The sequence below is a fragment of the Protopterus annectens genome, chromosome 1.part0 (genome assembly GCF_019279795.1).
Source record: "Protopterus annectens isolate FY-2018-M chromosome 1.part0, PAN1.0, whole genome shotgun sequence".
Lineage (NCBI taxonomy): Eukaryota > Metazoa > Chordata > Ceratodontiformes > Protopteridae > Protopterus > Protopterus annectens.
In genome coordinates this window covers 1,854,125,076-1,854,152,904 of record NC_056725.1, presented here as the reverse complement: position 1 = coordinate 1,854,152,904, position 27,829 = coordinate 1,854,125,076, and the positions used below count along the sequence as shown (strand labels likewise).

General features: G+C 43.0%; 1 protein-coding gene across 1 annotated transcript in view; it reads right to left on the bottom strand.

Annotated features, from left to right (window-relative positions):
- The window catches only part of RICTOR (RPTOR independent companion of MTOR complex 2), a 3,179,211-nt gene that overhangs the window by 663,436 nt on the left and 2,487,946 nt on the right, over positions 1-27,829 (bottom strand). Inside the window, exon 31 of the mRNA XM_044069875.1 lies at positions 16,491-17,442. Coding sequence (XP_043925810.1) covers positions 16,491-17,442 — 952 coding nt within the window. The remainder of the gene's footprint in view (positions 1-16,490; positions 17,443-27,829) is intronic.

The window sequence follows — 27,829 nt, the reverse complement described above, 5'->3', positions numbered from 1 at the left end:
GAGAACTTAGAGCATATACATTCTGGCCATTAGTTTCACACAGCCTTTTGAGCGGAGATGAAGCAGCCATACTGGCACACTATTAAGAATGCTATCCCCTGAAGTACTGGATTTACTAGCTGTATATAAGAGGCCCACAGGCAGTTCATCATAAAAATGAAGGAATTCTTGTAAGATATGAGGTTGCAAAACACACACAAGAATTCAATTCTATTCTTGAACTTCACTGCACCTCCATTGTGATTTACATGGCAGCAAATGAGCTCACCTTAAATCCAGTAAAAGAAATGTTGGGTTGGCTGGCAAACATGCAAGTTTACATCTTGTTGAATGAGGATTTAGTGCAAGTATATTCTGCACATTCGTCTCATCTGACCTGGTCTGACAGCCACCAGGTGGAAACCGGGTTAGCTGACAAATTGTGTCCCTCCTAAAAAGCATCTGCAATGCTGCAATTGTTATCCGAATGAAACTGGGCATGATCTGGACAGTCATGTCCCATTACTGTGTGACATGTGTGACATGGAGAATTTTAATCAATCACCTATTCATTCATTCTCTGGTTACTCGTAATCTGCTTAGCACAAAGTGGGTAATCAGAAAATTAATTAATTAATGATTTTTTTTTCTCCACAGCCACAGGATTCACTGGTGCCCAACACTAGCTAAAATAACAGCAGGGATCAATCACTTTCGTCTACAAAGTGTCTCTTACACCTCTGCACCTACTAATTTACAGCCACTTTATTAGCTATGAGCAGGTCATATATCTGGGTGTGATAAAAATAAATAAAACAATGATCAGAGTGAAGGGTTTTATTTTGGTTCATGCAAGTATACGCTAATTCATGCCCACCAATTAAACTCACTTCAGATATCCAATTTACAACATCATGGGAAACAAATGAATAATAGCCATAGAAATGCATTTCAGCTTGATGTTACCATACATTTAAAATGCAAGCTACTGCAAAGTACAGTTTTGTACCTACCATAAATGTAGATGTTCGAGTGCTAATACAGCTGCAGTCATAACAGATGGGTTCTCCTGCCGTCAGGCGGGTCCTCGGTCGGACGAATTCCAAAGTCTAGGTCCGGCGTCGGTTGTCGTCGCTTCTTCCCTGACGTCAGTGCGACAGGGGTATAAAAGAACCAGCCAACGCCATTTTCTTCAGTCTTTCTTGCCCCAAATGTTAGGTGCCCCCAGAAGGAAGGCAATACATAAAATTATGTAATAATGCAATGCAATATAATCAAAAAACAGTAGTTGCAAGCAAATACACCATAAAAGAATACCCCTAGAGGGGAAGGTGGGAGGGAAACCTGGACTTCAGCTGTATTAGCACTTGAACATCTATATTTATGGTAGGTACAAAACTGCACTATGTTCATCGTGCATACAGCTGCAGTCATAACAGATGGGTAGAATCCCAAAGCTAAGAAAGGGGTGGTAGGCACTAGGTGGAGCTAGGAGGAGCCAAAATGCCCTGCAAGACTGCAGTGGCAAAGCCTGCTCTAGACTTGGAGTATAAAGGTAGGCTGTAGTGCTTAGAGAAGGTATGCACAGAACTCCAAGTGGCTGCTTCTAAAATATCCTTGGTAGGAACTCCTCTGAGGAAGGCTGCAGAGGTGGCTGTGGCGCTGGTGGAATGAGTGCTAATGCCTGTAGGTACAGTTTTGCCAGGAAAGGAATAGCAAAAGTGTATGCAGTGGGCTATCCATTTTGAGATTGTCTGTTTGGATATTGACTTTCCTTGAGCTCCTACCGCATAGGCCACAAAAAGCTGTTCTGATTTTCTGAAAGGCTTTGTTCTGTCCAAATAATAACGCAGTTGTCTGTGGATGTCCAAAGAACGCAGTAATCTCTCCCCTTTGTTTTGAGGATTAGGATAAAAAGTAGGTAAATGTATGGCCCGATTTAAAGCTACCCTGGATACCACTTTAGGCATAAAGGACGGGTTGGTACGTAATGAAACTCTGTTCTGATGGAAGATGATGAAAGGCTGGACAGCCATAAGAGCCTGTAGTTCTGAAACTCTCCGAGCTGAAGTGATAGCCAGAAGGAAAGCTGTTTTCCAGGACAAATATTGTAAATCTGATGAGGCAGGTGGTTCAAAAGGGGGCAAAGTCAGTTTTTCCAGAATGAAATTAAGATCCCAAGCAGGTATTGGTTGTTTTCTTGGAGGTCTTAAATTCTTAGCCCCTCTGAGGAACTGTCTTAATAGAGGGTGAGAGAATAAAGGTGGATCAGTGTTGTATTCTGCAGAAATGGCTGAGGCATGGAGTTTGATGGAGGAGAACGAAAGTCCACTGCTTAGCAGTTCGACCAAATATTGTAGTATTTGAGGTAAAATCAGTTTTCCAGGGCACTGGCCCTTTTTCTCATTCCAAACACAAAAACGTTTCCATTTTGCAGAGTAAGCTTTTCTAGTTGATGGCCTTCTGGCCTCCAAAATGACATCCTGCACCTCCTTGGAGAGCAGGGCCTGCTGTGATGCTAAGGAATCTTCCATGCGGCTAGATTGAGCGTCTTCAGCTGACTGTGAAGAGTTTTGAAGCTGTGCTGAGTCAGAAGAAGAGGCATTAGAGGCAGGGTCCATGGTGGTGAATGCGTCAAGCTCTTTAATAGTGGGTACCAGTGTTGCCTTGGCCAGTCTGGAGCAATGAGGATCATCTTTGGTCTGTCTGCTCTGGTCTTCAATAGGACTTTGGGCAGCAGAGGAAGTGGTGGGAAGGCATAAACTGTCATTGATGTCCAACTGAAAGAGAGAGCGTCCACTCTCCAGGCCTTTGGATGGAAGATCCTTGAGCAGAATTTTGTCAATTGATGATTTTTGTGAGAGGCAAAGAGATCTATGTCTGGCCTTCCCCATTCTTGGATTATTTCTGTAAAAACTTTTGGATGCAACTTCCATTCGTGTGGATCTGTCATATTCCTGCTTAGGTTGTCTGCCAGCGTGTTTTCCTTGCCTGGCAAGTACTGTGCTTGTAGCTCCATTTGTAAGTCCATGGCCATGTTCCAAAGTGACATGGCCAGTCTGCATAGGGGATAAGAATGTGTGTTCCTCCCTGCTTGTTTATGTACCACATAACTGTGGTGTTGTCTGTTCTTATCAATAGCTGACCTGGTTGTAGAAGGTCCTTGAAGGCTGTAATAGCATTTTTCACTGCTAGCATTTCTTTTTGATTGATGTGAAGGTGCTTTTCTTTTTGGGTCCATTTGCCCTGAATGCACCGGTCTGTCATGTGCGCCCCCCAGGCGTAGTCCGAGGCGTCTGTTTTGATGACTTGATTTGCTTGAGGCTTGCTGAATGGAAGACCTGTGTTTGTTTGGCATGCTTGAGCCCACCACAGAAATTCCTTTTGCAGCCATGGAATTAGTGGTATCATTGTTTCCAAACTGTGGCTGTGTTGAGACCATATGTTTTTTAGGTACCATTGTAGTTTTCTCATATGCAGCTTTGCACATGGGATTAGTAAGATGCAAGATGCCATGAATCCCAGTGCCTGCAGGATTTTCCTTGCAGTCAGCCTGGTGCAATTTGCCAGTGTTCTGAAATATTGAATTAGTTGCCCCTGCTTCTCTGGTGTGAGGTAGGCCATCTGGGTGTTTGTGTCCAAATTGGCACCCAGGAAAATTATCTTGCGAGAGGGTATTAGTCTTGATTTCTCTTTGTTGACTGTGTATCCTAGAGAGTTTAATAACATTATTACATAAGCCAGATGTTTCAGAAGAATGTGCTTGCTGTCCGCTTGGATCAGGCAGTCGTCCAAATAAGGGTATATTTGTATCCCTTGAAGTCTGCAGTAGGCAATTACTGATGCCAGGCATTTCGTGAATACTCTGGGCAGTAGATAAACCAAAGGGCAATGCAGAGAATTGATAATGTATTGAACCTACAAGAAATCTGAGGTATCTTCTGCAATTTTGTCTGATTGGGACATGCAGGTATGCCTCCTTGAGGTCCAATGTTACCAGCCAAGACTCCTTGCCCAGCATGGGAAGAAGTTGCTGTAGAGTGAGCATCTTGAATTTTGGTACGAGTAGGAATGTATTTAGGATGGAAAGATCCAAAATAGGTCTCCAATCTTTGCCCTTCCTTGGCACCAGAAATAGCCTGGAATAAAAACCTTGGCCTTGTTCGTGTGTAGGTACCTCTTGAATAGCTTTCATGTTTATAAGATCTGAAATTTGCTTTTGTGCCTCTGCCCTTTGATTGTGTGGCAGGTTTGGATTTTTGGAAGGGTATGGAAATGGAATTTGTAGCCTCGGTTTATTATGTTCAGGATCCATTTGTCCTTTGTGACAATATGCCAATTTTTTGAGAATAGTGCCAGCTTTCCTCCTAAGGGTGCTGCCATTTGAGACCTGGCTGGCATGCAAAGGGGAAAGTCATTGGTTTTGCTTTTGAAAGATTGCGAGTTGTCCTCACCACCTCTTTGTGTAGGAGCTTGCCATTGTCTGCCTCTGTACGAGACTTGAGTTTGTCCTCTGCCCCTCGGGCACCTGTATCTGCCTCTTTGGGGTCTGTCTGTGGCAGGAAAGAACCAGTTTTTGGAAGGCCAATTTCTACTAAAACGTGGGGGTTGAACCTGCAGAAATTCTTTTACAGTTTGCATTGATTTAGCCTTTTCCTCCATTTTCCGTAATACTTCCTCAGCATTTGCCCCAAATAGAACATCCTTTTGAAGAGGGGCGTCTAGTAATTTAGCTTTGATATGATCAGGCAAGGCTTGTTCCTTGAGCCAAGCATGCCTACGTATGACTGAGCCTGTAAAAGCAGCTCTACATGAGGCCTCTAGAGCATCAAACCCACATTGTAAGGTATATTTACCCACTTGTTCTGCACTATGCATCAAATCCTGCAACTCCTTCATGTCTGGTTGTTCAGGTTGTGACATTTTACTTTTCAATTGAGATAACAGAAACTGTTTGTATTTTAGCATATGAAACTGACAGTTTAAGGCCCTCATGGATAAGGTAGCCGAGGTATATACCTTTTTTCCCCACCTTTCTAAGGATCTGGAATCTCTCTCGGAAGGCAATGGATTTTTGGCAATGGAGGCCTTAACTCCCTTGGGCCCCTGTGAGATGGTTTCTAGGTCAGCAGCATGGCTTTTATATAGAAATTGGTGCGAGTCAGGAACCCTGTAGTACCTGTCAGGCTTAACTGGAGCTGGAGGGAGAGAGTACGGGTTAAGGCAGGCCTCCGAGTACACATCATCTAGGATGTCCAGGACAGGAGGTATAGCCAGAGGCCTGTGCTGGGGTAACAAAAGAAATTCCCTGAGCCTTTTCTTGGAATCTGAATAATCCTGGCCTTCCCAGTGGAAGTGTTCCCTTAAGGTATGCAGAGTTTCACCAAATGAGTAATCCTCAGGGGGGGATACAGAGGGAATAGATTCCTCTGCATCAGAGTCCTCAAAAGGAGAGTAAGACTGTTCCTGATAATCAGAGTGCTCTGAAATAATGGAGCCCTGATCAGAGGAGGGGGAATCTTCCTCCACTCTGGGTCTTTTGTCCAGAGGTGGCTGAGAAACTCTGATTAGAGTAATTAAATCCTCAGCCATTTTAAGCATCTGTTTCTTAGTCATGGGGCCTGTGTAGCTGGTCTCTTAGGGTGCATGGTAGCTTTAGACTTGGTGAAAGCCTTGATGGAGAAAGAAAAGGAAGGTCTGAAGACACCTTGAGTGGAGGTGGACCTGTCCACATTCTGTGTTTCAATGCCGAGCGTGGCTTCGGTATCTGTAGTCAGGGTGTGGGCCGAGGAGCCTGCGACCTCGGGTACAGGAGACACCGCCAAAGATGTGTCGTCGGGAATCAGGGGCTGCGTAGGCGCCTCGCTGAGAACCAGATCACGTGTAGTTGGCTTTGGCGTGGTGTCGGTAGAGGCCGCGGACCTCGAGTGTCGGACCTTGTCTTCGCATTTTTAGACAAAACCGGAGTCGGAGTATCCGACGACATAGTATAGTTAAATGCTTTCCCAAAATAATGCTGGGCGAACTCCGCCCGACGCTTAATAGTGCGTTTGTTGAATGTAGCACAAAAGCGACAGACCGAGACGTCGTGGTCTGGGCCTAAACAAGGTATACAGAGGGAATGGCAATCCTTATGTGGTATTTGCTTCCCACAAGAAATACAATTATTAACTTTGTCTGACATTGGTCTGAGGCAAGAAAAAGTTTCCCCAACGGGGTACTTAGCTTTTAAGAAGACTTCGGTTCCAAATTTTTTGTAATCTCAGGAGCTGGCCGACCAGCACTTGCGAACTGCTTCTGCTTCGGGCACCGCGCGGCAAAAAAGACTGAAGAAAATGGCGTCGGCTGGTTCTTTTATACCCCTGTCGCACTGACGTCAGGGAAGAAGCGACGACAACCGACGCCGGACCTAGACTTTGGAATTCGGCCGACCGAGGACCCGTCTGACGGCAGGAGAACCCATCTGTTATGACTGCAGCTGTATGCACGATGAACATCTCCCTGGGCACACAACACACAAATCAAACACGTATGCTTGTACTCACATACAAGTATACATAAATACAAGCCTATGCATGCAGAGCCACACGTGCACATGAACATTCTCATTCTGCCCACCACTGAGAAGGAAGCCTTTGATGGTCAATTTCTTTCTGTGTTTTTTTTTTTTTTTTTTTTTTTTTTTTTTAACATAAACAGCCTGCCCCACCACCAACACAAAAAGGCAGATCATTACCTCATGTATACATTTCTGTTATATGATTGTGAAGAATGTGAAAGATATAATGGCCAGTTATATATTTCAGCAAAACAAGTTAACAATTTGAACTATAAAAGTAAAAAATCTATAGCAGCAAACAAAAGCAAGATGAATTTATATACCCATTACTTATTTATTTTAATTTGATAACCAGGCAAGTGGAATGGCTGACGCACCCTTTTCAGCCGTAAGTATACAAATCAGGATCTACAATTAATCTTCATCTCTATACAGCACAGTCCAACTGCAAAAAAAAAAACTAAAGAAAGATTTACTCTCCCTTCCTCTCAACTACGTAAATAGAATGCAAAATTAAAAGTTTTTGCTTACTGTTTGCTTACACCCACTCAACACAGCTTCAGACCGAAACATAGCACCACTACAGCTCTATTATCCTTCCTCAACACTGTCTCTATAGTCATGGAAGACAAACTTATTTCTTGCCTATTCTTGGACCTCTCAAAAGCTTTCGACACTGTGTCTCACTCTCTTCTACTGCATAATCTCAACTTCTCCTCTGATACCGTTGCATGGTTCTCCAGCTACCTCACTGATAGATCTCAATCAGTGAGATGGCACTCTGCACTCTCCCCATAAAAATGGGTGTACCTCAAGGGTCTATCCTAGGGCCTTTACTTTTTAATATCTTTACTAATCAGCTCTATACCTCCTGTCCTCAGTCATCTTTAGTGCAATACGCAGATGATTCTACAGTCATCACCACAGCCAATTCTCCCTCTAAGCTCTTCTCAGCTACTCGGGCATCTTCTAACTTAGTTGAAACATGGCTCTCCAACAACCAGCTCATTCTTAACTCAAAAAAAAAAAAAAAGCTGTTACTCTTCCTACTTAAAAAGTTCAACAATATTAAACCCTCCTTCTCCATACAGTCCCTTAATAACACTCCCATTCAGGTAGAATCCAGCACTAAGCTCTTAGGCATAACCATCGATGATCAGCTTACATTTGACTTGCATGTTAATAACTGTATCAAAAAGACTCATTCAAAACTAGGGCTCCTTTACCGTAACAAGAAATTCCTTATCTCTGAAGCCAAGATTACTCTCTCTCACCTACCTTCTAACCAGTCTAATGTACAATTCTCAAATTCTCACAAATCTTAACTCAGCACTCCTGACCGAACTTGAATCTACCTACAACAAGGTTGCTAGATTTGCTGCCCAACAAACCTACAAATACCATCACTCTCTCTCTCTAAAGACCTAATCTGGCTTGAATTACCCCACCAGCTTTCTTCTCTCTTAGCTCCAGATCATCCATTCTATCCTATACCAGCCTTCCTACTGCCCAGCACTATCCCCTCTCATCTCCCATTATTCTCCCTCCAGACCGCTCCGAAGCTCTAACCAAGACCTACTACAAATCTACAAACCCAAGGCTAAATTTGGACGCAGCATGTACAGCTATTACCCCACTATTGCTTGGAATATGCTCCCACTAGAAATCAGGACCCTTACACATCCTAAACAATTTAAGACAGCCACCAAAGAGCACTTTAAAAGTCACTGGTCCTGCCACTGCACTCTCCCTCCTTAACATCCCCTACTTCTCATACCTTAATCTACTTTCTGCCCTTAACTCACTCTTCTCACTAGCTCTCTCTAATCTTCCTTGACTACTCTTTCTACTGTCTTCTAAAATATATTAAGTAAATCACCTCAGAGAAACATTCTACTGTAAATGTCTTGTCTTCATGCAACTACCTTATGACAAAACTGGGTTTTTGTAATCACTTACCCCAAAAACTATACTCATCTTAATGACATATTTCTTTTTATACATCTTGAAATAATTTTTGCTACACTCCTGATTATTGACACTCTATAACATTGTATTCTTACTTAACGCCTTGCAATAGTCCTGTAACATTGCTGTTTAATGCTAATTTATAATGAAAATTGTTTAATATGTTGGAGCTTTTCTCCCCGGGCCTCTGCTGAAAAAGGGCTATTCAGCTCAGTTGGACAATTCTGGTGAACAAATGTAAAATAAAATAAATAACTATTTCATTTCAATGATTCTGCTTGTCTGCCATGCATATGAAAAAACAGGAAAAAGAAAGCATGAAATACTATCAACAGTGTGACAATGCAGCTGTCTGTTGAAGGAAACACACTAACAGCGAAAAGTATAATGTAATTGTTTTCTGCTGAAGACCATGACATTGTTCCTGTCATGAAGTGCATGGTAAACTACAGTGTCACACGGCTACAAATGTATGAGCTGTAGCTTTGCAATACATAAGTGAAAAGCTTAGTCACCTGAATTCTCTAGCTTGACAAATGAAAAAAAAAACAGTACAAATTCTCAACAAATCAGTTTAAGTCTGGCCACAGCAATTACACTTAAGGAAATGCAAATAATACAGAACCTTTCCTGTCTGAACACAGGTTGTCAGCTACAGGTAGGATAGGAAAATCTGTGCCTGCATGATGTCACTTTGTGAGTGGCTTTTCCGTTTTTTCAGAGGAATGGAAAGAACTTTTGACTGGCAACATTACCTTACGAGTGGGTAATTTGAAAAACACTGCAAAAAACTATAAGTTGCTTAGTAGTTGTGCAAACGTGAATCTTGTGGAGATGAGAAGCTATACTTTCTGTTCATGGACTTTGTGTGGGTGGGGTAAGGCTGCAGTCAGTACTACACTAAGCAAACAAAAAGAAAAACAAAATCAGTCAGAACAGTTTTACTTTCATGGTTTCTCCAATTTGTCTGAAATGAAGGTTGGGAAATAAGGTAAAAAATTAACCACATATTGGAGGACAGTATTAGTTTCAGTATTTGTTCTCCTTTCAAACCGGAATCAATCTTGCCAGAAGGTTAATGATTAACCAATAACCAGAGTCAATGCTCTCACTGAAAAAGCCTCCATGCAAAATAAAAATTCAACCTTCAATGATAGCTGCTGTCTGACACACAGCTTAAATCAACAGAGTTGCGAAAAGGAGTGTAAAAGTACAGTTTTGTACCTACCATAAATGTAGATATTTGAGTGTAAACACTGCTGCAGTCATTACATTTGGGTTATCCTGCCGTCAGGCGGTTCCCCAGTTGGCTTGAGTTCCAGAGTCTTGGTCCAGTGTCGGTTGCTGTCGCCTCCTCCCTGATGTCAGTGGGACAGGGGTATATAAGATGCAGCCAACGCCATTTTCTTCAGTTTTTCTTGCCCCAGATGTCAGGTGCCCCCAAATAGGTAGGCAATTCAAATCGCTAATAAAACATACATAAGAAAAGCAAACAACTTTCAGTTACCAGCAAATACTCCCCATAGGTAGTAAAGGGTAGAAGACATAGGTACGTACCAGTAAGTAAGAGGGGAAGGAGGGAGGGTAACCTGGACTGCAGCGGTGTTTACACTCGAACATCTACATTTATGGTAGTACAGTTTTGTACCTATGTTCATCGTGTTACACTGCTGCAGTCATTACACTTGGGTGGAATCCCAAAGCTGAGGTAGGGAGGCTGGTCCTATAAGGCATTAGGGGTGGCTATAAGGCCCTGCAGCACAGCAGTGGCGAAGCCAGCTCTGGATTTGGGGTATAAAGGCAAATGATAATGCTTGGTGAAGGTATGCACAGAACTCCATGTTGCTGCTTCCAAAATATCCTTGGTAGGCACTCCTCTGAGGTAGGCAGTTGAAGTGGCTGTTGCCCTGGTGGAGTGAGATCTAATGCTGCTAGGTACAGGTTTCCCATGGTGAGTATAGCAGAAACGTATACAATGTCCTATCCATTTTGAGACCGTCTGTTTTGAAATGGCTCTTCCCTGTGCTCCTGCAGGATATGCTAGCAATAATTGCTCAGATTTTCTGAAAGCTTTGGTTTTGTCCAAGTAGAAGCCTAACTGCCTGTGAATGTCCAAAGAATGTAGTAGTCTCTCCCCTTTGTTCTGAGTTTTGGATAGAAAGTTGGCAAGTGAATAGTTTGGTTTAGAGCCTCACTTGATACCACCTTTGGTATAAACGTAGGGTTAGTTCTTAAAGACACCCTGTCCTGGTGGAAAATGAGGAAAGGTTCCACTGCCATTAGCGCCTGTAATTCTAAAATTCTTCGTGCTGATGTTATTGCCAGTAGCAGAGCAGTTTTCCAAGAGATGTACTTTAATTCTGCTGTGTTAGCTGGCTCAAAAGGAGGTAAAGTTAATTTTTCCAAAACGAAGTTGAGGTCCCAAGTTGGGGTAGGTGCTCTACGGGGCGGTCTTATGTTTTTAGCCCCTCTGAGGTACTGTTTGAGCAAAGGATTAGAAAAAAATTGGTGGATCCGTGTTGTAATGAGCAGAAATGGCTGAGGCGTGGATCTTAATGAATGAAGAGAGGCCCTTGTCCAGCATCTCAGTTAAATATTGAAGTATCTGAGGAATGTTTGGGACAAGAGGGTCAAGGTTGTGCGCCTTGTTCCAGGCACAGAATCTCTTCCATTTATCCGAGTAGGCTTTCCTGGTGCTAGACCTTCTGGCCTCCAGAATGACATCCATAACAGCTTTGGAGAGAGGCATTGCTTACTTGACTAAGGGAATTTTCCATGCAGCTAGGTTTAAGGTCTTTAGCTGGCTGTGAAGTATCTGATTGTTGTGCTGTGTCAGCAAATGTGGGATTTGAGGCAAAATCCAGGGTGGTTCTTGTGCTAAGTTCTTTATGATTGGGTACCAGTGCTGGCGTGGCCAGTCTGGTGCAATCAGGATCATATTTGGCTTTTCTTGCCTGGCTTTTATGAGTACCTTTGGAAGGAGAGGTAAAGGAGGGAAAGCGTATACTTACAGGTTTTTCCAGCTGAATGAGACGGCATCCACTTTCCATGCTTGTGGATGGTAACTCCTTGTGCAGAATTTCTGTAGCTGGCAGTTCCATTGGGGATGCAAACAGATCTATGTCCGGGCTCCACCATTTTTGTGTTATCATTCTGAATATTTGTGGATTCAATTCCCATTCGTGGGGATCCATGATGTTTCTGCTTAGGTCATCTGCCAGTGTGTTTTTCTCTCCTGGCAGGAATTGTGCTTGCAGATGAACTTGGTAGTCTAGAGCTGTGTTCCACAAGGTCATGGCTTGTCTGCAGAGGGGGTAAGAGTGTGTGCCCCCTTGCTTATTTATGTACCACATAACTGTGGTGTTGTCTGTCTTTAGTAGTAGTTGTCCTGGATGCAGTAGGTCCTTGAAAGCTATAAGTGCATTTTGTACAGCTAGCATCTCTTTTTGATTGATGTGAAGATGCCTTTGCTCTGTGGGCCACTCGCTCTGAATACATTTTCCTGCCATGTGTGCTCCCCAGGCATAATCCGATGCATCTGTTGTCAGTGTTTGCCTGGCTGTGGGTGGAATAAAAGGCTGCACCTTGTTGAGGTGACAAGCTTGAGCCCACCATCGAAACTCCTGTTGAAGGCAAGGAATAAGTGGTATAACCGTTTCCAAACTTTGACAGTGTTGAGACCATACACTCTTTAGGTACCATTGTAGTTTCCTCATATGCAGTCTGGCATATGGAATTAGTAGTATGCAAGATGCCATGTAGCCCAAGGCCTGCAGAATTTTTCTTGCAGGGAGTTGGGTCTTTGTTGCCAACAATTGAAAGTATTGAGTCAGTTGTCCTTGCTTGTCTGGCGTGAGATAAGCCATCTGGGCTGTTGTGTTCAAGCTGGCACCCAGGAATATTATCTGTTGTGAGGGCACTAGTTTTGATTTCTTTTCATTTACCGTGTACCCCAGGCAACTTTATAACTTTTTTATGAACACCAGATGCTTTAGAAGAACATCTTTGCTCTCTGCTTGAATCAGGCAGTCGTCCAGGTATGGATAAATTTGAATTCCTTTTTGCCTGCAAAATGCAATTACTGGTGCCAGGCACTTTGTGAAGACCCTGGGCGCAGTAGATAAGCCAAAGAGCAGTGCAGAGAACTGACAGTGCATTGAACCAGCTAGAAATCCGAGGTATCTTCTGCAATTTTGTCTGATAGGGACATGCAGGTATGCCTCCTTGAGGTCCAAAGTCACGAGCCAAGCGTTCTTACCTAGCGTGGGAAGAAGCTGCTGTAATGTCAACATTTTGAATTTCGGAACATCCAGGTAAGTGTTTAGAGAAGAAAGATCCAGAATGGGTCTCCAGGCTTTGTCCTTTCTGGGAATCAGAAAGAGTCTTGAGTAAAATCCTTGTCCTTGCTCCTGTGGGTGGTACCTTTTGAATAGGTCTCATGTCCATGACTGCTGTAATTTGTCTTTGAGCCTCTGCCCATTCATCTGGTGGCAGATTTGGCATTCCTTTTAACCTTGGCAGAGTGTGAAAGTGGAACCTGTAACCTTGAGATACAACGTTGAGAACCCATTTGTCTTTGGTGATGCAATGCCAATTGTGATAGAAAAGTGCCAGTTTCCCTCCTAAGGGGGCTGCCAAGAGAGAGCTGTTTGGCAGCTGTAGTGGGAAGTCATTGAGGCTGTTTTTTATAAGGTTGTGGCTTGTCTTCCCCTTCTTTCTGGCCTGGTGTACCCCATTGTCGAGGCCTGTAAGGACCTTGTGCTTGACCTCTACCTATCGGACGTCTGTATTTGCCCCTTTGAGGTCTGTCTGTGACTGGAAAGGACCAATTCTTTGTTGGCCAATTTCTGCTAAAACGAGAAGGCTGAACCTGTAAGAAATCCTTCACCGTTTGCATAGATTTTGCCTTATCCTCCATCTTCTTTAATACCACCTCTGCCTTAACTCCAAACAGCACATCCCGCTGCAAAGGTGCATCCAATAATTTTGCCTTAACATGATCTGATAACGTATGTGCTTTTAACCAAGCATGCCTTCTAATGACAGAGCCTGTAATTGCTGCTCTACAGGAGGCCTCTAAGGAATCAAATCCACATTGCAAAGTATGTTTTCCGACTTGTTCAGCTGCATGCAATAAATCCTGCATTTCTTTAAAATTAGGAGGATCTGAATCTGGAAGCATCTTTTGTTTCGACTGAGACTTCAAAAATTGCTGATATTTTAGCATGTGAAACTGGCAATTTAAGGCTCTCACTGCTAAAGTTGCAGATGTATATACTTTCTTTCCCCATCTCTCTAATGCTCTGGAATCTCTGTCAGAGGGAACTGTTTTTTTTGCTGATGATGCCTTAATCCCTTTGGGTCCCTGAGAAATAGTTTCAGGGTCAGCAACAGGACTTTTATACAGAAATTTGTGAGAGTCAGGGACTTTGTAATATCTACCAGGTTTAACTGGGGCCAGAGGTAAGGAGTCAGGGTTTAAGCTGGATTCAGTGTACACATCATCCACAATATCTAACACTGGCGGAATAGCAAGGGGTCTGTGTTGAGGCAATAAAAGGAAGACTCTGAGCCTTTTCTTGGATTCTGAGTAATCCTGGCCTTCCCAATGGAAATGCTCCCTTATGGTATGTAAGGTCTCCCCCAAAGGAATAGTCCTCAGGCGGAGAGGCCGGTGGAATTGATTCCTCAGCATCAGAATCTTCATAAGGGGGGTAAAGAATAACCTAGGTCTGAGGATGAATCTGAAGAAATGGACACCTGGTCGGAAGATTCATAGTCTGCATCCTGTCTGGGCCTTTTATCAGGAGGGGGATGGGACCCCCTGATCAGGGTGATTAGGTCTTCGGCCATTTTGAGCATTTGTTTCTTAGGCATGGAAACCTGTCCTGGAGAATGCTGTATCTGTTTCTTTGTTTTTAAGGGGGCCTTAGACTTAGCAGAGGGTTTAATGGTTAACTGGGTAGGTCTGAAAACACCCTCTGAGGCTGTGGATTGTTCAGCTACTTTGGTTCCCTCTTAAGGGTTAGTTTCGGTAGGCTGAAAACCTACAGCATCTGAAGGCCCAGCCAGCTCCACGTGGAAGTCGGAGGCGGTCTGTGGTTCTGTGAAAGTGGTCATCAGGGGCTGCGTAGGTGCCTCACTGAAAACCGGAGAACCGGCGACCGGCCTAGAAGAGGCCTCGTCGTCAGTTTTGGGCCTCGGATGCCTGTCCTTGTCTTTGCGCTTTTTATGTATTCCGGTCATTGGAAGTTTCGACGGCATGGTGTAATTGAATTTTCTGCCAAAATAATGTTGGGCAAAATCAAACCGACATTTAATAGTGCACTTGTTGAACCTAGCACAAAACCGACAACCAGTGACGTCATGGTCTGGGCATAGGCATGGAATACAATAGGAGTGGAAATCCTTACGAGGTATTTGCTTCCCACAAGAAATACAGTTATTAACTTTTACTGACATCGGTCTGAGGCAAGAAAAAGTTTCCCCAACGGGGTACTTAGCTTTGTAGAAGACTTCGGTTCTGGATTCAGAATGAAAATCTCAGAAGTCGGCCGACCGGCAGTTGAGAACTGCTTCTGCTTTGGGCACCGCGCGGCAAGAAAGACTGAAGAAAATGGCGTCGGCTGCATCTTATATATTCCTATCGCACTGACGTCAGGGAGGAGGCGACAGCAACCGACGCCGGACCAAGACTTTGGAACTCAGGCCGACTGGGGAACCGCCTGACAGCAGGATAACCCAAGTGTAATGTCTGCAGCAATGTAACACGATGAACATCTAAAATAAACAAACCATATCAATATATATCCACAACAAAAGCAAAAACATTGCTGGTGAGACAGTCAAACTGAGGACTGGCTCAGCTGTAACAAACATTGTTTATGCCCATGAAAGAGAACCTCAGAAATAAGACATTTTGTGTTTGAAGTACACTGGGGGTTTCACCTAAGTCCCTCTTAGATAGGGCAACTGGTAATGATCTTAGATTTGTGCATATAGACTATATATCTTGGTCCATAAGGGAACAAGGGTGTAACATGGCTAGGCTTGTAAAGGAATTAGGGCAAACAGCCTAGTAACCTCATATGATCCTATGAAGAGCACTACAACTCAGAGATAAGCACTTGCGCTTAAAAAGGACAACCATGAAATACAGTTTTCAAGTGCAATATCATAAGCTATACCAACATACGCCAGCACTGATACTAAAGACAAAAACAGGGCTGGTGAGAGTGCCAAACTGAAAAGAACTCACTAACAAAAAATATTTTATGTCCATGAAAGAAATTCACCAAAATTACACATTTCATGCTAGAAGCAGTAAACTCAGTTCTAACCCAGGAATGAGCAATGATGTCTGCCAAAACAATAAAGCTACCTTCAATGTCAAAAGAACTAAGAGTAACTAGAAAGAAATACCTTACCTAGACATTCCAACTTAAAAATCATGTCTCTAGGAAAACCTAAAATACTAAAGCATCTGTGCAGCAACAGCCTAACAGAAAGACAATACTGAATGCTGAGGGAAAGGAGATCAGATCAACAAAATCTTCAAATGCTGTCCTTGAAATCGAATAATCCACTGTTAAAGGACTGGAAGAATAGATGGTGGTAAAACAAGTTGTTGTAGAGAGAGGGGAAAAAACAAATCACTCAAAACTTTACAAAATTAAAAACAATAGCCTCAAGCCTTTAAATGATGTCATCGAACCTTAGATGCAGCAAAAGACACGGGGGTGTCCTTCTATGCACAAGTTATGGGTAAAGGTGAGAACTTGGGAAGTCTGGCAAAGTATTACATGTCAAGCTGACTGAGTTTTGCCAGCATTGATCTTATTGCAAAGACGAAGATGGACTAATCATTTTGCACAACAAAAAGATAGCATACTTTCATCTTACTAGAAATTCTGTCATCTAGGAACTGACAAATATTAATATGTTAAAAAATATTTTTTAAGAAATAAATGTAAATATTTCATACCTGCGTGGTGTTAATCTTGAATCCAAGCTGCCAGTTTTCATTGTAATTGTGTCAGTAAACAGCACATCTTTTGCAGGGGATGCTAGCGCCTCGGAATGGGAAAGGGAAGGATGCATCCTCTGTTGCTGCAACCTTTTCAGGGTAGCATACCCAAACGCATCTCGAGGACTTGTGTAGCTGATATTATAGTCTGCTAAACTTTTAATTGTAGTGACAGAGGGAGCTTTTAGGGACTGCGCTCTTCTTGGCAAAGTATGAGAAGACCCTGGGGGTACCAGAGACACAGAGTTTGATTTAGAGAGTGGGAGATGATTTGAATGTGGAGTTAAAGAGTGGCTTGTTTTAAGAGTTTTAGTGCTTGCCACAGTATTTAAGCTCCCACAGTCAGTGTCAAGATTTGTAGTGTCTGTTTCCCTGGATGGGCTGGAGCTCATTGAGCTAATACCACTCGTGGTAGTATCTGTATTAAAACTCTGACTTCTCTTTTTGACAAGAGGATTAATAGAATTATCATCAATCAGTTTTTCTCTGCTTGAGCTTTCCCGGGACCAGCCTTTTGACAGTTTAAGTTCACCATCCAATATACTAGGTATGCTACCTCCGTGTTCACTATGCTTGTTGGTGATAAAGGAGGTCTCGAATAATTGCTTTCTACTGAAGGATTTAGTTCCATTAGGTGTTAGCAAGTCATAGTCGGTGTTTTCTGAAGGATCAATGATCAGAGGAGTCCTTGCTCTGCTATCCAGTTTTCCTCCTTTAGGATCACTACTGCTACGAGTTTTTTTACCGGGTAAAGGAATTGAACTTAAAATGCGACTTCCCAAAAGTGCTAAACTTTTGCGGTTTTCTTTTAAAGATTTAGTTCCATCATAGGACTGTATTTCAGCAAGTTCTGAAAAGAATGAGCTAGTGGGTGTGCTACCACACCGATCATCCTCCAGGATAAACATACCTGAAAGGCAAATCATAACGTTACTTCACAGTTAAGACAAACTGGCAAACAAGTGTTAATTATAAAAGTTCTCCATCACTGCAGTACTCAAACCATTGTGTCCTACACTGGTAAAAAAATGTTGCTGTACTCTTTTCTGTTTGTTAACTGGGTGGGTGCACTGGTTCAAAAACACTTTTCAGGGAACATCTAAAAATACTATAGCTAGGGTTACCACCTGTCCCACTTTGCGAGGGACAGTCCCTCTTTGTGCAGTTGTGTCCTGCATAAAAATTGAAAAAATTGCAAATGTCCTGAGATATTAGGACAGACATATTTCCTATATTTAATGTAACTGTTGCATAAAACAGTTATTCTGTTTCTGAAACACCTACATGTTATAAGAAACAGAATAAGCAACTAAAATACTACAAGAAAAGCATGTATTTAGGCAAAAAAGTGAAGTTCTGTCCTTTTTCTGGCCATGGGTATGTTTTGCCTTGCAAAATTTGTTTGTACAAAAAATGTCCCATTTTGGGCATTTGAAAAGGTGGAAACCCTAAACATAGCACAATAAAAATTGTCAAAATGTTTTTCTAATATAGTTATACAATACTTAAAGAGAAAAAGCAACCCCCTTATGTTGGCACTGCAAACATGCTGAGTAGTTCAAGCCAGAGCAACACAAGCAAACGGAGCATAATGTATCATAAACATAGTAAGCAATGGGTGTAACATTCACAATGTGTAGTGAGATAATAGCAATTTAAGCATGACCACTTGTAGTTACAGAGTTGTCCATATAAGAAATTTTACACACGCTATATACATATATATACACACACACACACATATATATATATATATATATATATATATATATATAGACACAAGAAAAATGTCCACTTTCACTCACTCACGTGCGCGCGCGCACACACACACACACACACACACACACACACACACACACACACACACACACACACACACACACACACACACACACTACAGGCATACCTCTTAGGGCAAGAAATCTGGATAAAGCCTAAAATATGGGAAAAATAGGGGCAGATTTTAAATATTGCTCTGTGAAACTTAGAAAGTTGCTAGAATAACTTTTTTTAACATGCATTTTTTGAAGGATATAAAGTTTTAAACTCAAACAGATATTTAGTGACTTCAATCCTCAGTGATTTGCCAGAAAACCACAAACTTTATGAGGAACAGACCAAAAATATAAGGCAAAAATCTGGACATTCTACAAAAATGTGGTCAGTTGAGAGCTATGACTACAGGAAAACTGACCACTTAGGAACTTCGGCATAATTTGTCAACAAAATATGACTTAATTCACCCATTACAAGTAAAAACAATATATTTTGAACTCCTGCAGCAGACAACACTTATATGAACTTGTTGAAATAATCACATCATCTATAACCATAAGCATCATCAGCTAATATTAAAACTTAGTACCAGTGCTATCAGCTTAGCACTTTACAAAACCCCAAAAAGGTAGTAGGAAGCTACCCACCTTAACTCCAGATCTGTGGTAGGATCTCATTTTCTTAATTCTTGCTTAACACAACATCACCAAGTTAAGTTCTCCAAGCCAGGATTATTCAGTTCCTTCTTGTACCAGCTTTCTACAGATTTCTCCCTGTGACTGAAAGATTACCAACCTCTTCTCTGGAACAGGCTTCCCATCCCCGTGAAGCAAAGTACATCCCTAACTATATTCAAATGTAACTTGGACCAATGGATGGGAAATTGCACTTTTACGTCTGGTTGGGCACCAATGTCCCTAATGGATTGGGGTAGTCAATAAACACGATGTGTACAAACCTATATTGCAACTCATAAAATTCCTTGTGTTACTGACACATCAGCAATATTTTGGTAATTTGGAGTAAGCATGGCAAAGACTTAATATGTCTCTTGGGCTGATAGCCTAGTAACCACCACTGAACCTCTGACAACAGTGGAGGGCTAGCCCAACTTTCCTCAGTTCTCTTCAGCTAAAATGATACGGCCTAACAATGATGACTGAGGAGGAGATGTCTGTTCATTCTGTAACCCCCTCTATGAGATGAAGAAAGTGAAGGAAATCTATCTGCTCAGATGATCTTCAAGACCTTTGTATCTGAAATTATGCTAGGAATATGTGTAAACTGGGCTACAAAAACAATTAATGTAACTATAGTTCTTCAACTGCATTTCAAGTAGCAGGCATCTGCCTACCACTGAAAATTCCACTTGTTTTCTAGAAGTCATCTGAGTCAGTCCCTTCATCAGGACTCCCCTGATTATCAAGTAGTATCATTTTCTACGGTTCTTTCCAAAAAAAGTAAAGAATGAGGTTCATATCACTACAGTCCTCTCACTCTTTCAACGACTCAGTGCAACCTCTGTTTTTTTAAGTAATTCCCTCTGCTGTATGCATGACTGTTTTGATGCCTAACATTTTAATATTCTACTCTGTCTGTTGCTGTCATTTTTGTAATACTTCCAAGACTGAGGAAGAAATGGGTCCAGACAATGTAGTCAGTCCACTATCTAGTTACCAAACAATACATAAACAACCAAAGGAATAATATAAAGGTTGGGTGGGGAACAGAACGCGGACAAGACTATGTGACTGATACTCACTCAAAAAATTAAAGTTACGTACTCACCATAACTTAAGCATCTGTGTTGTCCATTTATATTCTTGCTCAACTGATGGGTTTTGGATCTGTCCTCAGATCTGAAAGCTGCATTCCACAGACTTCAGATCCAACTCTCGAGCTCCTCCTTCTATCCATAATGCACTAGTCCACCCTCAATACATAAAGTCAAGTTTGCTGCCTTCAAGTTCTTACTATATAACAAGGAAAGAGAAGAGAAATAAAACCAGGGCTCAAACCTGAAACAACAGGTTCCAAAAGTCCATCAGATCACTCCAGAAGATAAAAGGAAGGGGGAGAAGGAAGGGAGGGAGGGAAGTTGAGGAAGAATGAAAATGGACAATGCCGATGCATAGCTATGGTGAGTACATAACATTAATATCTGAAGTTGTCCTTTTCATTCTTCCTCAACAGATGGGACAGAGTCCCAAGTAACATGAATTTTGGGTGGCCCTCGTGGAAGGATATTCTGGAGAACTGCTAAACCAAAAGAAGCTTTGCATCTGGAAATCATGTCCAATTTGTAATGAGTAATAAAGGTATGAGCATTAGACCAGGTGGCTACTGCACAAATATCAGTGGAAGTTCTAGACCAGAAGGCAGATGAGGTGGCCATACATCTGGTTGAAAGAGCCTTAGGTGGAGAAAGACCTTGCTGGGAATATATGCAGGAAATGCAACAAGTTATCCATTTGGCCAATGTAATCTTAGAAATTGGAAATCCCAATCTGCCATCTTCTTGGTGAAATCTTTCTGTGAGGACAAAAGGATATTGCAAAACTGGGGAAGAAAGTCTGAGCTGCCTAGTTATTAATGGAACTGGAGAAACCATGTGGTTAGTTTAAGGGCTGGGATATTGGGATGTTTCATCGCAGAGGGATGTGACAGAAGATCTGGACTGGGGTCCAGTGTGCAAGGAGGATAACAAAGATGAGACTTAAGGAAGGGGAACCACACCTGGCAATGCCAAAAGGGGGCAATGAGGATAACCAAGCTCTTCAACCGACTGGCTTTCTGTAAAAATTTTGGAATCAGAGGTACTGGGGAATTGGCATGAAGGGGACAGGAGGGTCAAATGTGGACTAGAGCATCTCTCGGTAACTCCCCCTGATGGGTGATCAAGGCAAAGTACCTGCTGCATTTGTCGTTGTGGGGAGAAGCAAAAAGATCACAGCAAGGTTGGCCCCTTCAATAAAAAAAACTTTCTCAGCCACTGACTTGAGAAATCACTTGTGAGGTATCAAAATGGACTTGCTGAGTTTGTCTGCTAATGCACTGGATTTCCCCAGAATGTACATTGCCACTAGAAAGCGGTTGGAGGAGATCACCCACCATAGCTTCTTGACAAAGGGGGCAGGATCGATTTCCCCCTTGTTTGTTGATGTACCACACTACATACACTGTTGATTTGAATCAAAGTCCCCAGAAGGAGAACCTCTTGAAAAGTGTGCAATGCTAACAGGACTGTTCTCATCTCAAGGACACTCATGTGCGAATTGGTCTCTTGGGTGGACCATGTTCCCTGGACCATCCTTCCCAAGGAATGCCTTCCACTCCAGTTGGACGGTATCTGTGGTCACCGTGAGTATTGGGGTCACCGTGAGTATTGGGGAAGACAGAACGAATGGACAACCTATATAAATGTCCAACTGGATCCACCAATGAAGACGGTCTCTGTATATTGGAGTAAGTTTGACTGGGAAGATAGAGGAAGAATAGACCACTAAGCAGCTACAATACCATTGAAGAACATACTTGTAGTAACATGCTAATGGGACTAATACTATAGACGTTGCCATGGAGCCTGGGGCCTGAAGAATAAGTCTAGCAAGAGAAGCAGGATGAGAAAGAATTTGTTGAACCTAGGACTTGATTGTAACTATACAATGAGGAGGTAGAGAAGCAATCTGACTTACTGCATTTAGATGAGGACCAGTGAATTCCAGGCTTTATACTGGAAGTATACACAAAAACAACTAAAAATAATAAACAACCGTAGACACCAGGATCCACCACTCGCACAGTTATTTTTATACTGGAAGTAGTTTGGATTGGAAATGTTGACAATAATGCCTAAAGTTTGGCAAATTTGGAGAAAATAGCCCCTGGATTGTGCTAGGAGATGCCTGGTTGAGGTGGTGAGAAGGAAGTCATCTCAGCATGGAAACACATGGAATTCTTGCAGTTTCAGGTGAGCTGGTACCACTGCCATACACTTGGTAAACATCCTGGCGCCTATGGTGAGTCCAAAGGGCAGGGCTCTGATCTGACAATGATTTGCTCCCAACCAAAAGTGTAAGAATCTTCAAGAGTGTCTGTTTATTTTGATTTGATAGTGCACATCCTGAAGATCGACTGAGCACATCTAAGTGTCCTTGTGTAAAAGACGTACAACAGACTGCACCATAACCATTTGGAACTTTGATTTCCTCACATACTGGTTCAGATTGCTTAAATTCAAAATTGTTCTCAGGTGCCCTGTCTTTTCTGGTACTAAAAAGAACCTTGAGTAAGTTCCAAATCCTCTCCGGTCTGGTGGAACCTCTTGGATGACTCTCTTGTTCAGCAATTTATGAATCTTTTGAGCTACAGCTTCTCTCTGACAGGGTGGGACATCGGAAAGTTTTGTTATTTTGGATGAGGGACTCTGGAAAAATGCCATAAAATAGCACCTAAGAATCTTTTGTTATAGCAGCTCAGGCATCTGGGAGTAAAGACAACCGTATCCCAACTGCCTCCACAGGCGAGCAGTCGAGCAGCCCTTCAGGAGCGCTGAAAGGGTCTGTCCAAAAAGGAATCTTGGAAACCCTGGTTTTGTGGGCTTCCCCTGCCACGAGGATGGCGTCTTCCATTTACCTCCCTCCTATGCCACTGAAGGAGTTGTGTCCATGTGAATCCTGGAAAGCTCTCTGGGATTTACAGAGGCACATTTTCTTGTGTCTTCTTTGATTCCTTGAAAAGGATCGTTAAGGAGTAGAACAGTGAATCCTTATGGCAGACTGGGCCTTTCCTTCCTGTTCACTGCAGAAAAGTATTTATTTCACAGAAGGGGCAAACAAGGATGTTCCATCAAAATAGGCATTGATGAAAGAAGACTTGAAAGGCTCCTCCAAATCGCATAACCACATCCAGGCATGTCTCCTTATGACAATGCCTGAACTGTTCATCCTTGAGGTACCCTCCTGCTATGAGAAATCAACCTCATGGACGCACTGGAAATAGACAACAGAATGACCAGCTGTGAGGATGATCTTTTATAGTCCTCTACAGATGCACATTCTGAGAGAGTTTGAGAGTTCCTTGGTAAAATATCTCTGCAGCCTTCTAAAGTGCACCAAACAATTCAGGGACCTCAAGGCAAAGGTCACTGAAGCAAACAAGTGCTTTCCAAACCTGTCCACTGCCCTGGATCTCTGTTAGGGGGATGGACAAAGGAGCCCTGTTCTGCTTGCTCCTTCTTAGTGGCTGCCGCCACAACCACTGCATCAACAGGGATGCCTTTGCTCCAATAACGTTCATTTTTTGAACTAGTTAAAATTTTATCTGGACAATCTGGGATTGGTTCAACAGAATCCGGTTCCTTCCATGCCCAGAGAGAGACTAGGTTGATAAGCTCATTGGCTGGGGGAGTCACCCAAGACACAGACAGGCCAACACCAAAAGCTTCCATAAATACTGACTCCACAGGGGAAGGATTATCTGAGGACCAACCACCATTCTGCTTAAGGATCTCCAAAATGTCTCAAAGTGAGACAACTGAGGGTGGTGATGTGGGAGACCCTTCCCCTTCATTGAGGTCAGTATCTTCAGTAAAAGATTCCAAGGAAGACTCTCTGTGCCTCCTTTTACACCTTCTCTTTCGGTGTACCTCCTCAGTGGAATGCTCTGGGGAGGTGACTAAAGAGAGGGGTACTTCCTCTGTGGGAGCTGTCTGGATACTAGTTAGTATTGGCTCCCCCTGTGGAGTAGATTTGATGAAATCAGAGTTCTGAACCATAGAGGGAAAAGGTGCAGGACACAAGGAAGTATGAGAGACTGGCTCTTAGAATGAGAGAACACCCATTCCACAACCTCAAAGGCCAATGGAGCAGGAGAAGTAATGGCCGGCCAAACAAGAGCCAAGACTCCCAAAGCAGGCAAGCTGCGACTTTGTCCGGTTCCATGCCTCAAGGAGGGAATTGGACCTGAGCTACCTAGCACCAAGTCTCTAAAGGCCAAGGACGGTTCTGACATAATCATAGTAGATTCCAGCCCCATGGAGCCGACGTTGCTGCTTCAGCTTCGAGAATCATCCTGATCCGAGGGAACAAAAATGGAACTGGTCAGGGAAAATGTCAGAGTCAATGATGTAATCCTCTTTGGCTCTGACACTGCTACTCTCAGATCCAGGGTCTCCAAAACCAAAGAATGGATCAGAGAAGGAGATGCAACTGTATGGGATGTGGAAAGAAGGTTCACGAGTCTGATGGGAGCCTGAGACGATATAAGCCCCATCTGGACCTGAGCTCTGAAGAACTTTCTCACCATCCTATCCACTTTAGCTTCAGAAAGATTCCCGGAGGACCTGACAGATGAGGTAGTGGACTGAGATCTAGAGTGTTTCCTTAGACTTTGCATGAAAGGGGAATGGAGCAGAGGATAAACAGGTTCAATAGCAAATTTGGATGGGCAAGCTCTTGGAGAATGAAACGTGCCAGAAATCAGATTCAATGGTTTTGAATCTGTAGATTTAGCAGGAGGAATTCCTGAAATAACTACTGGATCTGAAGACTTAGGATCCGAAGTTTTTCACTTTGGATTCGACAAAGTCGGATCCGATGAACTGAACTATGCATTTCTGTGGAGGTTCTGAGGAAGATGAAGCCTTCACAGACTTAGGTGGAGACGGTTTTCTATGCTCCGATGGAGCCTTCAAAGATTTGCTGGGGGTTTGAGCCCTGGCGGAAGAAGACAACGGAGGTAACAACCCTTTGAGGACTAACTAATTTCTCCCATCTGCAGTAGCCCTAGAGTTAAATGCAGAGCAAATAGTACAGTCTGTAGCAAGGTGTGCTGCCCCTAAACAACAAATGCACTCCCTGTCGGCATTCAAATTCAGAATGTTGTGCTCACAGGAAATGGATTACTTAAAACCTGTGCGCTTCTCAGCCACAGTGCTATAAAAAACAAAAATAAAGAAAAGAAAGGGTAAGAGTGTTTTTTTAAAGAACTACCAACAATGACAGTGAAAAATACCATGATAAACTGGGTAGGAAAAGAAAAACAAAGGTAAAGAAAGAAAAAGTACAGTTTTGTACCTACCATAAATGTAGATGTCCGAGAGGCATGCATCTGCAGTCCTAACAAATGGGTTGTCCTGCCTCAGGCAGCCCTTCGGTCGGCCGGATTCCAAAGTCTGGGTCTGGCCTCGGCTGATGTCGCACTTCACCTGACGTCACTGCGGCAGTCAATTGGGTATAAAGGCATCAGCCAACGCCATTTTCCTCAGTGTTTCTTGCCCCAGATGCCAGGTGCCCTCTAGGAAGGCTAAATTTGGATAAATGCAAATGATTCCAAACAGTAGAGAGCACACAAAACATAAACATGTATGTACATATATACAAACAAATACACCATAATAGATTCCCCCAGCTAGCTACAAGATGGGCAAATACCCTAGGAGTACCACAGAGGGGAAGGAGGGTAGGTAATCCTGACTGCAGATGCATGCCTCTCGGACATCTACATTTATGGTAGGTACAGAACTGTACTATGTCCTTCAAGGATGCATCTGCAGTCCTAACAAATGGGTAGAATACCATAGCCAAACTGGGGGAGGAGGCACTAAGAAGATTATGGTGTAGCTAAGATCCCTTGCAAAACAGCAGTGGCAAAACCTGCTCGGGATCTGGAGTATAAAGGCAGATTATAATGCTTGGCAAATGTATGCACGGAGCTCCAAGTAGCAGCCTCTAAAATGTCTTTGGTAGCCACTCCTCGTAAGAAAGCTGTAGTAGTGGCTGTAGCCCTTGTGGAGTGAGGGCTGATGTTTTCTGGAGTTGTCTTCCCATGAAAGGAGTAACAAAATCTAATGTAATTTCCTATCCATTTTGAAATTGTCTGTTTTGAAATTGCTTTTCCTTCCATTCCTGCTGCATATGCTACCAGAAGCTGGTCAGTTTTTCTATTATTCTTGGTTCTGTCCAGGTAGTAGCGCAATTGCCTGTGTACATCCAAGGTGTGCAGTAGCCTTTCCCCCCTGTTCTGTGGGTTGGGGAAGAATGTTGGTAGGTGGATTGCTTGGTTCAATGATACCCTGGAGACCACCTTTGGCATAAAAGTAGGGTTAGTTCTCAAGGACACTCTATCCTGATGGAAGATAAGGAAGGGCTGTACTGCCATTAATGCCTGTAATTCAGAGACCCTTCTTGCTGAAGTGATTGCAAGCAGGAAAGCAGTTTTCCAAGATAAGAACTGTAATTCTGCTGTTGCTGCTGGTTCAAAAGGGGGAAGTGTTAACTTTTCCAGCACAAAGTTCAGGTCCCATGTAGGCAGAGGTGGCTTTCTTGGAGGCTTTACATTTTTAATTCCTCTCAGAAACTGCCTGAGTAGAGGATGCGAGAAGACTGGAGGATCCATGTTGTATTCTGCTGAAATTGCTGATGCATGAATCTTGATGGAGGAGTAAGACAGGCCATTGTGGAAAAGTTCTGCTAAATATTCCAGGATGTTAGCTATGTTTGCCAATGATACGTTTTCTCCTTTTGCTGTGCTCCAAATGAGGTATCTTTTCCATTTTGCTGAATAAGTCTTCCTTGTGGAGGGTCTGCGAGCCTCCAGGATAATGTCTTTAACCCTCTGAGATAAATTTGGGTTATTTTGTTTCATGTAAGATTCCAAGCAGCTAGCTGCAGTGTTTGGATGCAGGATCTTGAAGTTGTTCTGTGTTAGCAGCAGAGGAACTAGAGGTAGAGGCCATGCGTGTGTCCGAGACATACTTCTCAGAAGCGGGTACCAATGCTGCCTCGGCCAGTCTGGAGCTATCAGTATGATCCTTGGGTGATGATCTTTGATCTTCAGTAGCACTTTGTGCATCAAAGGTAGAGGTGGGAATGCATATGCTGTTACGTTTTCCCAACTGAATGATAGGGAGTCCACCTTCCAAGCAAGTGGGTGGTATGTCCTTGTGCAGAATTTTCTCAATTGGTGGTTGTGTGGGGATGCGAACAGGTCTATTTCTGGTAGCCCCCATTTCTCTGTAATGGTTTTGAAGATGTCCGGATGCAGCATCCATTCGTGGGCATCCGTGGTAGTTCTGCTTAATGTGTCTGCTAATATATTTTCTTTTCCTGGCACAAATAAGGCCTGGAGCTGTATGTTGAGGTTCAGGGCCACATTCCATAGGTCCATTGCCATCCGGCATAGAGGGTATGAATGTGTGCCTCCCTGTTTGTTGATATACCACATAACTGTGGTGTTGTCCGTCCTTATCAGCAAATGACCCTGTTGAAGAAAAGGTCTGAATGTCTGAATCGCCTGTTTGACTGCCAGCATCTCTTTTTGATTTATGTGTAGGTTCAGCTGGTCCTGTGCCCATAGGCCTTGTATACACTTGTCTGCCATGTGTGCCCCCCAACCGAGGTCTGAGGCGTCCGTGGTGATAGTCTGGCTTGGGTGAGGGCTGTGGAAAGGCAGTCCTTTGTTCAACTGGCAGGCCTGAGCCCACCACAGGAATTCTTGCTTCAGGCATGGAATTATTGGAA